General features: G+C 39.8%; 1 protein-coding gene across 2 annotated transcripts in view; it reads left to right on the forward strand.

Annotated features, from left to right (window-relative positions):
• Window positions 1-2740, forward strand: part of LOC116225230 (extracellular superoxide dismutase [Cu-Zn]-like) — a 364295-nt gene extending 361555 nt beyond the window's left edge. The window contains exons 1-2 of one of the 2 annotated variants that reach the window (XM_031587419.1): window positions 1148-1251; window positions 1757-2740. In XM_031587419.1, coding sequence (XP_031443279.1) covers window positions 1768-2394 — 627 coding nt within the window. In that variant the 5' untranslated portion in view covers window positions 1148-1251; window positions 1757-1767 and the 3' untranslated portion in view covers window positions 2395-2740. Of the gene's footprint in view, window positions 1-1147; window positions 1252-1756 lie in introns of those variants that run through there. The other variant, XM_031587418.2, reaches the window with a different exon arrangement.
• Window positions 2741-16567: the final 13827 nt, after the last annotated feature.

Consider the following 16567-nt stretch of genomic DNA (forward strand, 5'->3'; position numbering starts at 1 on the left):
GTACTGTATATTGTCTATGGGCTGTGTTCTCTTCATTCTTCATTCTCAGTTCTTCATTATGGCTCGATTGGTTGCAGTAATTGCAGTCATTTCTTGCAGTAATTGCAGTTTGTCTTCCTGTGAATAACATATGGCTCAACACCCGTGGACTTGTGCCATGAAAAGAACAACTGAACCTTTAGTTCTCAGTACTCAATGTTTTCATCAAATGTTTTGTAAGTGGCTTTGGACAAATGCGTCTGCTAAATTATAACTGTAAATGATAGTTCTGTACGTTTCCAATGCTTGGTGCAATGATGCTCTGGTGCCTGTGTGAATGTGTAATAGCACCATTAATGTGATGGCAGAACAGGTCATAGCATTTTTATAGAGCAGTATGTGTGAACGATCAGGCACAGATATCATGCAGGAAAAAGGTGCATAGTGTTACACTCGTGATAACACTAAAAATGACACCGTACTGAGACCTCATGAGACCTGAGAGGCTCTCAAAGCAAGCCAGCTCAACAAATGCCTCCGTAGTGACAAGAATGTTGCTGAAGCATCAGAACTTGCTCTGGTGTTTTGTTCAGATTCCCTCCAATGTAACCAAGCAATCCTGGAGACCATGTAAGAATGTTTTAAGGAATTCTACTGCTTGCACAAATTCTCCGTCTAGCTGAATGTATCACCCCACGCCTGCTCCCCAACAGCTCAATCAAGGTCCTGTCCCTGCAGCATGGTTTCATTCTCATCAAACAGCTATCTTTCTGCTGCTTTCAACTTCCAGCCAGGGAGCCAGGCATGTAGTAATCATCAACATTTAATGGAATTTGTTATTGAAGCCTGTGTGACCGTGATGTATTTTCCATTCAAAAGCAATCATTTTCCAGTCACGCTGCCTGGTACATCAGTACTACAGTGGATATAAGCCTACTGCAAATCATTTTGTTACCCTCCAATGCCAATAATTTACTTTTTGTCCAGAATACTATTACCTACTATTCATATAGTTGCCTGATAGTTTACTGTGATAAAACAAGTGCTTGGCTGTAAAAGTATGCTTTATACAAAAGTGAAATGCGACCAATAGGTTTATTTTATATCTCACTATTGAGAGTTGCTATTGAGGATTCCACTGTGGCGACTTACAAACAGCTACACTGTTACTGTTACAAAATCATAATTTAGTGGGAGTGGCATTTGATGTTGTTTAACTCTGGACTCTTCCACGTCTCTGAATCACCAGCTGAAACGACATATTTCTTCCAGGTAGTAGTTTATTTAAACATTGTTCATACATGGTTGATATAGCTCGAATGACATGCTTTTAGAAACAATGCTTATCGCTTGAAGTAGGCTATCGTAGAAAGTGTGGACCGCGTTAGACTAGTGAAGCGGAGATCGCAATTTTGAACATGTCATGGCACGGAGTTGAACAAGTAGTACTTGCATTGTTTAGCAATTCCCTAAGTCCCATATTCTGCATGCTTTACTTCCGATTAAAAACGGGACAACATGTACGCACCTTTTGTCTTCCTTTCTACTCTACTTAGGCATTTGTCCGCATGTCAAAACTTAAAACGTTATTTTGACTTATTTTGTGAGCTAATGCAGCAGATAAGCAGTTAGCACAGTCAGTTTGTAAAGCAATCGGGACCTTTTATTTTATCATAGTTGAATAGCAACCTACATTCTCACAGAGGGGAATGAATCACTTGGCATGCAAAACATAATAGCCTTTATGCTAACTAATAGGCGGCCCTCTCTTCTTTAGGTGTGGTCAGAATGGCGAATCATTATCGATATCTACTGCTTATGGTCCTTTGTGGCTGTCATACATGTCTCAGTGACGATTCCATCCAAAATGAGATGGGTCCTCTTGAGCTTACAGAAAACAATGGGATTCTCTATGCTACATGCAGAATGCGGCCGAATTCCAAGCTCACCTCCGGCATGCCAAAGATTTATGGGCAAGTGATGTTCAAGCAGGAGCATGCTGGCGGTAAGCTGAGTGTAGTCATCAACCTACATGGCTTCCCTGCTCCTGATGGACAGCACAGAGCCATCCACATCCACCAGTACGGGGACCTGAGTGAGGGCTGCTCCTCCACAGGTGGTCACTACAACCCCCTCTCAGTTAACCATCCAGACCATCCAGGAGACTTTGGCCACTTCCTGCCCTTGCATGGGAAGATTCGGCAGGCACTGGATTCTGATGCCACACTCTTTGGTGGCCCATCAGTTCTTGGCAGGTCGGTGGTGGTCCATGCCAAGGAAGATGACCTGGGTCGTGGCGGTGATGCAGGAAGCCTCCTTCATGGAAATGCTGGAGAGAGATTGGCATGCTGTGTCATTGGGATGGCAAGGCCCAAACATTGGGACAACTTTCAACGAAAACACAGGCGACTGTAATATTAAAATGGGATAAATATGTCAAATTGACTGGACTTTAACACTTAACACTATATAACATACACTATGGAAAGATAAGATTTTTTAAATGTAGAATTTGTAGACATTTTACCGAATTGTGTAACTTTTCTGTCTAACCTGAATAAGCATGTCATTATAGCATGATATATGATCAGTGCATAGTCCTTAAAGGTACAGTCCAACAATTTTTTTTTTTTTTTTTGAACTCAAGAGACAATCCAATGCACTCCTCCCACATTGGATGGAATAGTGTATTGTTTAGTCCAAATCCAGGGCTGAGCACGAGCACTGGAGCGCACAGGCACAACGGACAGGAAGAGGACAACAACAGGCATGAATAGGAATACTTTGAGAACTGTATTTTCATAATGCTTACAAAATAGCATAGTTTTAGGGGATTTTTTTTCAACAAAATCTTTACAGTACCAGTCAAAAGTTTGGACACACCTTGTCATTCAATGGTTTTTCTTTATTTTATTCTACATTGCAGATTAATATTGAAGACATCAAAACTATGAAGGAACACATATGGAATTATGTGGTATACAAAAAAATGCCCAACAAACCAGAATATGTTTTATATTTTAGATTCTTCAAAGTAGCCACCTTTTGCTTTGATGACAGCTTTGAACACTCTTGGCATTCTTTCAATCAGCTTCATGAGGTAGTCACCTGGAATGGTTTTCCAACAGTCTTGAAGGAGTTCCCAGAGGTGCTGAGCACTTGTTGGCTGCTTTGCCTTCACTCTGCAGTCCAACTGATCCCAGACCATCTCAACTGGGTTTAGTTTGGGTGATTGTGGAGGCCAGGTCATCTGACGCAGCACTCCATCACTCTCCTTCTTGGTCAAATAGCCATTACATAGCCTGGAGGTGTGTTTGGGGTCATTGTCCTGTTGAAATAGAAATGCTGGTCCCACTAGGCGCAAACCAGATGGGATGGCATGTCCCTGCAGAATGCATTGGTAGCCATGCTGGTTAAGTATGCCTTGAATTTTGAACAAATCACCAACAGTGTCACCAGCAAAGCACCCCCACACCATCACACCTCAACCTCCATGCTTCACGGTGGTCACCACACATTCTCTGGACTTGAACTCTGCAAAGCATTTATGTGGGCTCTAATCTGAGGTGCTGTTAATTTGCGGTTTCTGAGGCTGGTAACTATAATTAACTTATCCTCGGCAGCAGAGGTAACTCTTGGTCTTCCTGTCCTGGGGCGGTCCTCATGAGAGCCAGTTTCATCATAGCGTTTGATGGTTTTCGCGACTGCACATGAGGATACATTCAAAGTTCTTGAAATCTTTCAGATTGACTGACCTTCCTGTCTTAAAGTAATGATAGACTGTCGTTTCTCCTTACTTAGTTGAGTGGTTCTTGCCATAATATGGATTAGAACTGTAGTCGAATAGGCCTATTCACTGTATAGAACTGTGCACCAACCCTTCCTCTGCACAACACAACTGTTGGTCTCAAACACATTAAGAAGGCAAGGAATTCCACAAATGAACTCTTGACAAGTCACACCTGTTAATTGAAAACAATTCCAGGTGACTACCTTGTGAAGCTGCTTGAAAGAATGCCAAGAGTGTGCAAAGCTGTCATCAAAGCAACAGGTGGCTACGTGGAATCTAAAATATAAAACATATTCTGGTTTGTTTAACACTTTTTTTTGTTTACCACATAATTCCATATGTGTTCCTTCATAGTTTTGATGTCTTCAATATTAATCTGCAATGTAGAAAAAAATAAAAATAAAGAAATAAAGAAAAACCATTGAATGACAAGGTGTGTCCAAACTTTTGACTGGTACTGTATATTGCATCTTTAAAACAAGAATTGGAATTTCAAACGAACCAAAGGTATGTCATACACAGTTGTTTATGTTGAAACGTAAAACATAAAAGTTGTAAAATTGTATTTGATCAGTGTATGATCATTCCTTACAAGAAGACTCCTGATTTCAGAGCCAGTGCCTATCAGAGCCATTGCTATGATGACCCCTGAGAAATCCTTTGTACCAGAAAAAAAAAATCCACCAACATTTGAAAGAATTCAGAGTGTTTTTCTTGGCCCTGATTCATTTCTCCATCTCTCCGTGATTTCCTCTAATAAGCTCTTGATTTTTGGTTTGTGCAGCATTACATAAACCCTTCAATAAATTTGATGAGACCCATATGTGTGAGATACTAGTCTGAGAGAGAGAGACTGTGAGCATGAGTGGAGTGAAGCATGCTGGGGCAGAAACTCAGAATGGGCTTAACTGTGCCTCCCATCGCAGAGTCCTCACTTTGCACACAAGACCAGATAAAGCCGTCAGCAGATATCTGACAAAATCTCCTAATGCCCAGTTGACTTCTCACCACCTTAGTTTGTTCTTCAGGCGTTCCCAGCATTGCTGATGCTGGTTCAACAAGCAATATCCCGCAATAAATCATTCAGGCAAGAGTAAATCCATTTGCTCTCTGGTCAATCACTTATGTCCAATTTCAGAAATCTCTTCTTGTGTGCCTCAGGACCGATATAGCCATTTGGACCTGGGTTCAACACCCCTGACATTCCTGGCTTCTTCTTCTTCTTCTTCTTCTTCTTCTTCTTCTTCTTCTTACTTTTCAATCAACAATTACAAGGCAAGGCAAGTAAGGACCAGAGATATAATAGTTTAACAAATGGTTATCAGAAATATATGCAAACAAACTGAAAAACAACCAACAAAAAGCTCCCAGATACTTCTAGAACACAATTTGTGTCCAAGCACCTGTTTATTTCCCTAATAAAACAGTTAAAACATGACAACTCATTAACAATCATTTAGTTCTTTAGGTCCTCCTGGCTACTGATGAGATTTACTTTGCCAGAAGATACCGAAATAACATACAGTAGGAACCTTTCAAAGTCTGTAATGATTTTATTTGTAAATTTCATTTTTCTTTTCTCATTCATTTTTTATTTTTATTTCCATATCACAATTGAATTTTTAAACAAAATGCTATTTCTACCATGTATATTAAAGCCCACACAGAAAGATGGCTGAATAAACAGTAGGATTGTCCCAACATGTAAACATGCCCACACGTTACGTATCTGGTATAAACATATGGCTCATCACTGCAACCACACCAGTGATCTGGTATTAACATGTGGCTTAGACATTGGCCTAGACATCTAATAGTTATACTTGCTATGGAAGCTATACTGCCTATAGACATCAGGGAAGCCAGCTCGCTTAACATCTTTAAAAGAAAACTAAAAACTTACCTCTTCACATTAGCCTTTAATTAGCTCAACTTAATTAAAAGCTAATGTGAAGAGGTACGTTTTTAGTTTTCTTTTAAAGATGTTAAGCGAGCTGGCTTCCCTGATATATATATATATATATATATATATATATAAATAATTTTAATTTAATTTAATTATATATATATTTTTGTGTCTTACTTTGATCTTCATCGTGATATTAAGGGGTTAGATGAAATACATTTCATTTTCTATCTTATGCTATGCATTCTATGTATTCAATTTTTATTTTATTTTTTCTCATCTTTATGTACTCTATCACTGTTTTTATCATTATTATTTTTATTTATTTATTTTATTTATTTGTTTTGCACTATATCCTAGTTTTTATGTTTATTTTATGTCTATTTTTAAGTATTTGCTGTAAAGCACTTTGAGCTGCATTCTTTTGCATGAAAGGTGCTATTTAAATAAAGTTTATTACTATTATTATTATTATTATTATTACTTCAAAATACTGTCCTATCAGATCATCAACTAATTACTTTCAATGTGCAATTAGAACTCTATGCACCATTGGATTCAATCCACTTCTATAGCAGTTGTTTATCTGATAAGACTACAACATAGTTCATGTCAAATCTACCAGCTATACTTGTCTTCAGTTTTTACTCCATATATAATTATTTTTTAATTAGGTCTGCAGAGTGAGAAGAGCATTCAGCTTTTGGCCCACGAAAGGAAAAGCTTTTCTGTATAGGAAAGAATGTGTTCAATATTCTGTGGACAAAATGCTAACACATTTGGTTGCCATTTTGGTGTTACATAGTGTATTCTGTCTACAAAATAAGGTCTATCCCACTTGGCGCCCCATAAGCCTGGCCTGAAAGCCTGTTGGATCTAAGGGAGAGAGTGGAATTAAAGGTATTCATTTGTGAAACACGAGGCTACTGGTGACTAAGTGTGGATAGACTAACAATATGGGATATTCCACAGACAGGGAAAGAACAGCATAGAAATAATAAGTCGACATCATGGATGACGTTCAGTTTACTGCAGACTGAACAGAATTCAAGTTGGACAAATTAGACTACCTCTTCCCAGACGCTCAGGGGGTTAAACCTTTTTTTTAAAGTGTTATTCTTGTGTTCATTTCAAGGATATCCCAGACAGGCCTATATTAATTACATTAACCCATAACACCGTTTGCTCCTGCTTCCTTGCTAATACAGAATATGTAGGCAATGCCCCACTCTTCCGTGAACGGGATGTATTTTGCCAGACAGATAAATGTGACTTGGGCAGATTTGGTTTGTGATGGTTTGTGATGGTGCATTCAGATGTTCCCTATCAGAGAAGAATGTCACCAAGCCTATATCCAAAATCCCCGCCTCGGCGACAAGTTTGTTTATCGTCACCTTTGTGCTTGCTCTAAGGGGTTCAGGCTCTGGGTTCTGTAGAGCGCCTGAGACAATGAGTTATTGGTGCTCTAAAAATACAATTCAATTAAATTGAACATGATATTGACAAATGAAAAAGGCTCAGGCAAACAGGCTCAGGTTTCTCCTTAGCTTAAGAAGGATTCACTTAACCCATGATGTGTGGAATTACTTGTCAGCAGTCCTTCAACACAGTGAACCATGACATCGTCCTCTATCTGCTGCCCAAACTGGGAAGGGTCAAAGGGACAAGGGTGTCAAAATCTCACCGTCTCTCCACTGGTGTAACTCAGGGATCAGTACTTAGACCCCTCCTATTTTCTATTTACACCACTTCCTTAGGTGAGATCATCTGTTCCCATGTTGATGATACTCAGCTGTGCTTGTCCTCACTGCCGCACGACTCCACATTATTGGCTAGAATTTCTGTATGCCTCAGTCATATTTCAGTTTGGATGAGGAACTGTGACCTTCAGCTCAGTCTTTGAAAATAGAGCTCCTCGTATTCCCAGCCAATCCCGCTATCCCATAAAATGTTAATATCCAACTTGGTTCATGTTCATTGACCCCAACTAAAACTGCATGAATCTTGGGTGTTATGAATGATGCCCAACTTCATTTCCCTGAGCGTGTAGCTTCTTCCTTGAGGTCACGTCAGTTAACACTCTATACTGTTCAGAAGATCTGACCCTATCTCACACCAAGTGCTAAACGACGTCTTGTGCAGGCCCTGGTTATTTCTAGACTAGACTACTGCAATGCAATTTTAGTAGGCCTGTAGTAGTGACCTGTAGTGAGCCCAAGGATTCAGAATGCAGTAGCATGTTCGGTCTTTGATCAGCCAAAGACACTCCTCTGCTGGTCACCCTTCACTGGCTTCTTATAGCTGCTAAAATGAAATAGAAATATCTCTCTCTGCAGCAGCCTATTTAAATGCTCTGATTCAGCTGATCCCCCTCTTGACCACTGTGCTTCTCCGATGGGCATGTGATGTCTTGCTGGTGAGAGGAGGCGAAGACATCACAGTCAAGACTCTTTTCACTTTGTGGTACGTTGGCGGTGGAGTTTAAAAAAAAAATCACCTTTTGAAACAGCATTTGTCTAATTACTTCATTTATTTGAGGCACACTTAGAAGTAGTAGTAGAAGTATTGTAATTGGTAGTTTTACTTTGAAATTATGTTTTAATATTTTATGAATTTAATTCCATTATATGTAATACTTAATTTTCTCATAGCTGGTTTTACTGTTTTTTTTACCCAGTGTTTGAATTTCCCTGCGGCTCCTGTGGGGGTCCACCTTACGGATAACGCTCAGTACACAACACCGACAACAATTACGCAGGCAACAAGCAGTACAGTCTAGGTATACATTGCCATGAGCTCTGACTCATTATAGATGAACCTCTGCCACACACCATCATTACAAACAGGTAGCAGGAATTATTCCTATATTCACCCGGATGCATTAATAGAGAGATGAAACGGAAATGAATTGCACCAGAGCAAGTATGTGAGGCAACAGTTACCCACAGCAATCGGCCATCAATGTCTCAATGTCAGCCACATCTATTGACCAAAAACAGCACACACCATAGAACCACAAACAATAAGAAAATCCACCTAAATGCATAGAAAGATTAAGTTCATTATTAGTGCTGAACATAAATGAAACGAGATGTTGACATGACTGTCAGAACCATTACTACATACTACACTTCCTCTCTCTGTTATTAATAATTTAGTGTCTAAAGCTTGGTATTGGGACAGCTAATTCACACGGCCTTTTAAACTTTTTTCAACTGCTAGCTAGTAGCTTTCAGGAGCAAACAGCATTAAAACTTGTGTGAGCGTGATCCCGAGCAGAAACAGTGCCCCTTGAAGTGTGGCTGAAAATAAGACCCAATGAGACGGCAATTTATCACAACAGTTACAGAAAATGAACACAAATACCAACAGAACTAAGGGGGCTCGGCTATCCTGGGCCCTAGCGTAATTCAAACCCCGTTTCTATCCAATGTTTTGCAAGTCGCTTTGGATAAAAGCATCTGCTAAATACCGTATCTATAACTGTAACTATATAACTATCTCAGTTCAGTGGGAGTATAAACAAAGATAGTATGGATTGTGGGAAAAAAGAACATGTCAGACGTTCAGAATTCCAGTGGTTGCTTCCTGCTTCCTGCATCCAAGTTTGGGCATGATCTCTGCTTCTGTTCTGGATTGTACAGTAGCCATCAGACATAGTGGTGTTAGTAAGAGTGGGTGGCTGAAATAATATCTACTGTTCCATTCGTCCAGTCTACTGCCCACACTCACTTTGGGACACAATAGGGGCTCATGATGAATGTATCTGTGTGATTAAACTATATCAAAAATGTTCATGGGTCACGTAGGTAACTTATAAATCTGTACCCTCTTTGATTCCTCAATACCATGAAATTGGTATTATGGCAGTAGAGTTGGTCATTTGGGTAGTGGGCATCTTGTCTTTTACTTTCTCTATCTTAAAAAAATACATTTAAAATATATATATATATATATATAAAAAAACTTTGTGAGTGGGCAAATTATCCACTCTATTTACTTAAGTTTTCAGTGTTCAATTTCATTAAAAATGACAGCATCCTTTCACAGTGTTATGTGGATAGTGGATAGTCTGTTTAGTAACATACATTTTAGTTTCATGCTCTTCGCTATACCAGTATAGCACAGAAACGGAGGCTGGAGGCTGGTGTCCAAAGTAAATATCATGTTAGTTTTGACACATTTTATAGACGAAATCAAACTCAAGCTCCATGGGCAGATAAGAGATCCTTGCCTGTTGTATTCTACTCCGAAGTAAATCAAGTTTGCCTGTAATAGTCTGCCCAAGAGGACTCAGTTCTTCTCAGTATGTAGAGGGGAACTTGCTGAACTGGCTCTTTATGCTTACTGCAGCATGTTCCGTCCGTATGACATTGATCAGACAGCGCTAACACAGTGGAAAATTGCCAAGAGGACACAGATTAAATGAACTTTTATGGAAGTTTATAAACATCCCAAAATAAAGGTTTTGGAGATAGCTCTCTTGACATCTGATGATGCCAAGCTCCATTATTACAGGGGGGCACGGATATTTTCATCCTGAGAAATTTCAAATGTCCTGAGACAGAGAGCAGGGGGAAAAAAAGCTATGGACACATTTTGGATGAAGCAAGCAATTCCCTGTAGCCACGTTGAAAATCTCCATATACTTGGCCATGATACCAAGGTCAGAGGAGAAGTAATACAATGCAATGATGGAAGCACGATATCTCAACTCTTTCAAAACATGTCAATCATCCTTAGGGTCAGAAACCCTAGAGGTATTTGGAAAACACGGCCAAACTTTGTCTTCAAATAAGTTCAGTGTCCTATGGCTAGGAGGATAGGCCCAACACAAGCTCAAATGTGTGCCAAATGTTGTATTAGATATCAAAACAATCTTCAAACAATTCTTAATATGTGATAACTTTTGTCAGCCTCAACAACTAAACTGTATACTGTGAAATACTATTATACAATACCATGAATCCCTACTATTTGGCAGAGACATACCCTTTCCCTCCTACTCTCTGATTGGCTATCCCTGCTTCCCACAATTCTCATGGGCACTGTGATAGGCTGGTGTGTCTGGAGAGGAGCAGAAACTCCATCTATTGATCACAGTTGGCAAGACAAGCGTGTGCATGGACTCTTGTTTATACACAAAACTCAAAGTCCCAAATGGGGAACTGAGAATAAGTACTGACTTCCTGTCAGCTACCAAAGCTATTTTGAGCGGTTGCATCAAGAGATGAGACCTATAGGACTTTATTATAGGTTACCAGATGATTATGTAATAATATAATAATACATATAATCACATATAGCCCATAAAGCAACAACAATATCTTCAGTTTGACATTGATTTATAAATAGTCACAAATTAACATTATCATGCATAGACACAAAGAATGTCTGCTGGCTGAAATGAAGTTTCAAGATTAAATGGAATAATATGATACCTTACCAAGCGCCCAGTTTTGCATAGATCTGAATTCCTTACTAATTTCTCATTTGGTTTTCTAGATCTTTCCCCCCAAACACATGAGAATCGGAGAGCCTCTTCTCCTCAGCTTATTTCCCATGAGAAAAAAGGCCTGGCTCTGCCAAGAAGGCAGTTAATCACAGCAGACACTCCATCGTTCCGTTTCACCTCTCATCTTGTGTGGTAAAGTGGAAAACAAGAGACTGTCTGCGTCCATCATCCTGGGACAGTCTAGTAGGTAGGCTCATGCCGAGCAACAGCACAGTTCCACCTCATATTTCAGAGTAAGTTCTGGTGCCTCTCGTGGTCCATGATGTGTTTCCTATGTAGTGCATACTTACATGTGAGTACATCTTTCTTGCAATTCAAAAACGAAGCCCACTGGTTCATTTGACTGCATTTGAAAGCAGCTAAGTGTTGTTAAATAAAGATTTTGGGGGCCTCGTTAAAAGTTTAGTAAACTAATTATTTTTCCTAGATGTCAATATATAATGCTCCATAGTAATGATATGTAGACCATATATATTTTCCCCAAAGGCGTGACACAAGGCACAATCCTGTCTCTAGCTTGAACCTCTGAAATCGACTTGCCTACAATTAAAAATCCATGTTCTCTGGCATATTGTTAAGTAAAATTCAATGTTCAAATGCTAGAATACAGAAAAAAAGGATTAAATTCATTAAATGTTCAACCTGCTCAACTACGTCTTTTACTCTTGTTGTCCAACGAGGTTTTTGTTTTCCTTAATGGAAATACTGTTTAAGCTCCCGCTGAGCCTTGGTATTCAAAGCAGACCTGGACCTGAATGGAGTGCGTGTCTCCATGGCGACAACACTGACCAGAGGGCTATTTTATCCCAACAAAGCAGAGGGTTGTGCAAGCGAGGAGGAATCACACCCCATACACACACACACACACACCACACACACACACACACACACACACACACACACACACACAACACACACACACACACACACACACACACACACACACACTCACACACACACACACACACAACACACACACACTTGATGTGGGAAGCTTCTTTCTATTCAGTAGTATTTGGGGCATGAGGCACAGGAAATTGGACGTGAACACAGACAGCTGTACTGGAATTCACACGTACAAAAAGAAAATAAACTTACAGCTATGAAAATAAAAACTTGATATATATATACACACATCACTTAAAATGAACTAATTTCAACATAACTAATTAGAATTTTGCGGGAATTTAAATCCCCCCCTCCCTCGTAGTCTAGAAGTTCTCCCACTGTTAAACCAAAAAGAGTATTGTTATACACTCTCAACCTCTGTGTGTGTGTGTGTGTGTGTGTGTGTGTGTGTGTGTGTGTGTGTGTGTGTGTGTGTGTGTGTGTGTTGTGTGTGGTGTGTGTGTGTGTGTGTGTGTGTGTGTGTGTGTGTGTGTGTGTGTGGTGTGCATGTATGGGGGGTCAGAAGAGAGTTAGGTTGTGTGCGTGTGTTTGTGTGTGTGTGTGTGTGTGTGTGTGTGTGTGTGTGACTGTCATAAAATAAAAACAGAATTATTTAATATTTTACTGTCTGTTCAATGGAAGGATGAATGGGAGGTATGGAGGTAATATCTGTGATTTCTGTGAGTTGAAATAAGAAGAATGAATGAATAAAGATGTTGTTCAAGCCTTTAATCACAAGATGTCAATTTAGAAGAATGATGCTGCATTGATTAAAGGAGCCATGTGTTTCTGGCTAAAGCTAAATCATTCCTGCTGATGTATCGTGGGTTATCAAAGAAATAGAATGTTTCTGAGTCTCTCCTGAGCTCTGCTATGGTTTATATGTTTTAGCTAAATCCACCTATATCAATGAAGATGGCTGTTCGGTGACTACATGTGAAAGTTGGCCAGAAATGAGTCATTCCACTTACATGACTTACACGTTTTTTTTAAAACACAGAAGGTTTACATCTCTCAAATCTGTCACTCAAAGAGCAGAACCACACACCAAAGAGCAAAACTATAAGCGAACTCTCAGCCTTTAACTGAGTTTTCAAAATCATCTTTTTTTTGCAAAACATTACACACAATCAGACAATCAGACTCTGAACATTTATTAAGGCACTGCCCTTCACAATCCAAGACATAGGGACCAGTTTCAAAGGATCGGCAGTTTTATCTGTGCAGTTTTGTGAGTTTGGAAAATGAGACCGAATTTTTTCTTTTTTTTCAGAAAATGTTTGTAAGCAGTAGTAAAAAACGGTAAGTGGATAGGCACATTTGAGGCATGAAAAAGGCAACCGAAAGACCAGTGAGTACAGCATTTGGAGTTTTGAACCGTAGTCTGTAGCCCATCAAAGCCTTTCTGTCGAGGTGTGATAAGACACAGTGAGGTGCAACATGATGTGACAAAATGCCAGGGTATATATATGCATTGAATTTACAAGACTAAGAACATCAAAAAGCCATTGCAGTAGCTTCTATTGACCTTGCTTTGACACTCTAAAAAGTGACTTGCTCCGGACACATCCTCTCTCCTCAGTGCTCCTTTTAAAGACGTTGAGTGTCTCCTCTGTGAGGAATCCTCCCAGCTTAGCCCCTCATCTCTGAGGAGATCAGTGCTCTTCTAGTCCCTTCTGCCTCCACAGCTACACTAAAAGCCCAAAAGCAGTCTTCTGAGTCAGATCTATTTCTTTTAATACCATTGTCACAGCTGTTATTAATAGTCAAATGTACCTGACTGTGGACAGATTGATTGGCCTCTAATCTGGGAGAAGTTAAAACACCATGCGGCTCCAGCCTGGTTGCCTGCCAACACCGTCTGCCTCAGCGCTCTGCTTCTCCTCCCCAGCATCCTCTCTCTGTTTGGACTTCTGGACCCCTTGAACTCTGTGGGAACACACTAGTGTTGTGTTCCACTTCTATTCTAAGCCCAATTCAAATATAATGTATGTAGGGTAATGTATGTAATGTCATGTAAGGTAATATCATGTATGTAGGGTTTGATGCAAGTGGTCGAAGGTAGCCTTTAAAAAGTGCATGTGCTGCTTTTAGTATTACAAAAGTTAATGAGAAATAAAGGGGACTCAAACTTGAATCCCTGTGTCTAGCCATTTCCTCCTTGTACATTTCTAATCAATAACTCTTGTCCATACTCTAGTCAATGGAGACAGAAAATATGTTGTGAAAGAAATGAATTTGAGACTGTTGCTAGAGTAACATACACCATATGTTCTCGCTCAGGTGTTTGTTACGGTATTCCGGTGAGAATCCACAAACTCTAAACACAAACTTTTCAAAAGCTTTGAAAACTGAATGAATTTAGATAGCTGAGGGCTCAGCTAAGGTGGTGGAAAATGATTCAAATCTCATTGTACCTCACAATCGGTCTTCTTAAACTGGATATTCCCAGGATATCACCGACTCGAAAGAAGGTTTGAGATGGACAAGCCACCGTGACGAGATGGTGTTCTGCAAACGATTCAAATGACGACTAAATGGTGCTTTCTGCCCGAAAAAGAAGTGACATCTATAACACAGCATACACTCATTTCCAGCACATGGCAGTTGCTAAGAACTACAAAAGGTTCCGCATATGAAGTCTTCTATCAAGAGCTGTGCCATTCATAAAGCGTTTATTGTTCCTAACAGAAAACTAGAAACAGGGAAAAATCCAGATGGGAGTTTGGAGTAGTTTGTTTCCATCCAGAAGTATTAATCTTGCTTCTGACTCTGTTTACATTTGGACATTCTTCCCCTGCAGTAGTACTGTAGGAGGGTGACCCCTTGGGAACTGCTGTTGAGTATGTCATTTGTCATCAGTTTTCTTCACAAACATATTGGGGCTTTTGATTACATTGGCAGAGATTGCATTGGATGTGTTGTGTTGACTATCTGTGCCAGGCGTTGGAGTGGATGCTGTTCTATTTCACTCCTTACAAGTAATGAGTCACTTCAGCCTGACAGAATGGGTATGTTTCTAGTCTTCTGGAATTATGGAAAATTGACCCTCAGATATATTTATCTCATTTCAACAGGCCAGTGAGTCAATTCTCATTATTGAAATATTTGTAATTTAGACAGCTTCCCCCTACCCCCCTCTCATATACATTCCTACTTGGGAAGACTTTTCCCCTTTCTCCTCATTCCTCCCACACTCTCACCTCTAACCTTCATGGTCTGCCTCCTCAGCTATTCATAGGGACCTTCAGGTCCCTGTTCTTCTGGGGAGACAGGAACGTTTAAAAGCAAATGTTATAAAAACGAGCACACAGTGTTCCATAGATTCTCCACAGCGCTTACTATGCCCTGAAAATGTACTGTCCAAATGTCCTGTCTTGATTTCCCATCAGTGCGATAAAACACTACTTGTAAAAAGAGAGAAAACATTCTGGAATGACTGTGGGAGAGCAAGACATTCTTGTTCTAGCTAAAGTGGCGACAGTGGTGTGAAAAGATCTTAACTATCGCCCTCAGGAGCCTGATCCACTCTGCAATGTTAACATGTCAGTGAAGTAGGCATAGATTACAGATGACTAACCCTCCTGAGTAGGCAGAAAATGACATAAACATTTACCTTAAAGCTCCCGCTAAAAGAGCTGAGGTATACTATTTTGCCATCGGTTTGGTATGTAGAACAGTGGTCTGCAGTAGATTTTAGATATGTTGACGACTCGATTTTATGTTGGCAGCTGTGTTTCATCTCTTAAAAAAACTCACATGGCAGACCTTGGATAAGGGATGTTTTGGAAGCTGAGGTCAAAAAGGATCACAGAGCTGTAGAAGGAATGTGTGTAATGATTTTGGGATGGGCCAGTTGCCGTACACACTCTTCTTTCCTATAGTCAATTAAAGACATAGCCTCTGACAAATGCAGTCACTATCAAAATAGCCACACTGATCAGATTTTCTCACTGCCTTTTGTTCATAAGAGTGATACAACAATGGACACTTTCCTTCGGCTCTTTTCAGATACACGGACAACGGTTCAGAGGGCTTCAAAATGAGCTGTTTCAAATGTATTACTTAAGATTCAAAAACACATACACCACTTTAAAAGGAATACTTTTAGAGACTGCTCTTGACATTTATGAGCTTGTTCCCTGGTTTAAAGCATGAATAACCATTGTGGCTTGCATGGGTCAAAAAGGCTGAATAGTGGCCAATACTGGATTTTCTTAGATGAAGGAAAGTGATTGTGTTTTGACATTGTGCCAAACATTATTCAGAGGTGCATCTGGTTACATTTCTCTTTGTTTTAGAAGTTTTTGGTAGTTGGCACTTCTACTCAATCAGCCCTGTTGTAAATACTTAAAAATGCTACTATACTTCAAAGTACTTCTAACTAGTTATCTTAAAAACATTCTTGAAAAAAGGGCTACTTGTGTGCTGGACAATTGTGTTTTTAATATGTACATTTGTACATTCAGGAAGCTGCTTCAACAGCATG

Source organism: Clupea harengus, chromosome 20, assembly GCF_900700415.2.
Source record: "Clupea harengus chromosome 20, Ch_v2.0.2, whole genome shotgun sequence".
Classification (NCBI taxonomy): domain Eukaryota; kingdom Metazoa; phylum Chordata; class Actinopteri; order Clupeiformes; family Clupeidae; genus Clupea; species Clupea harengus.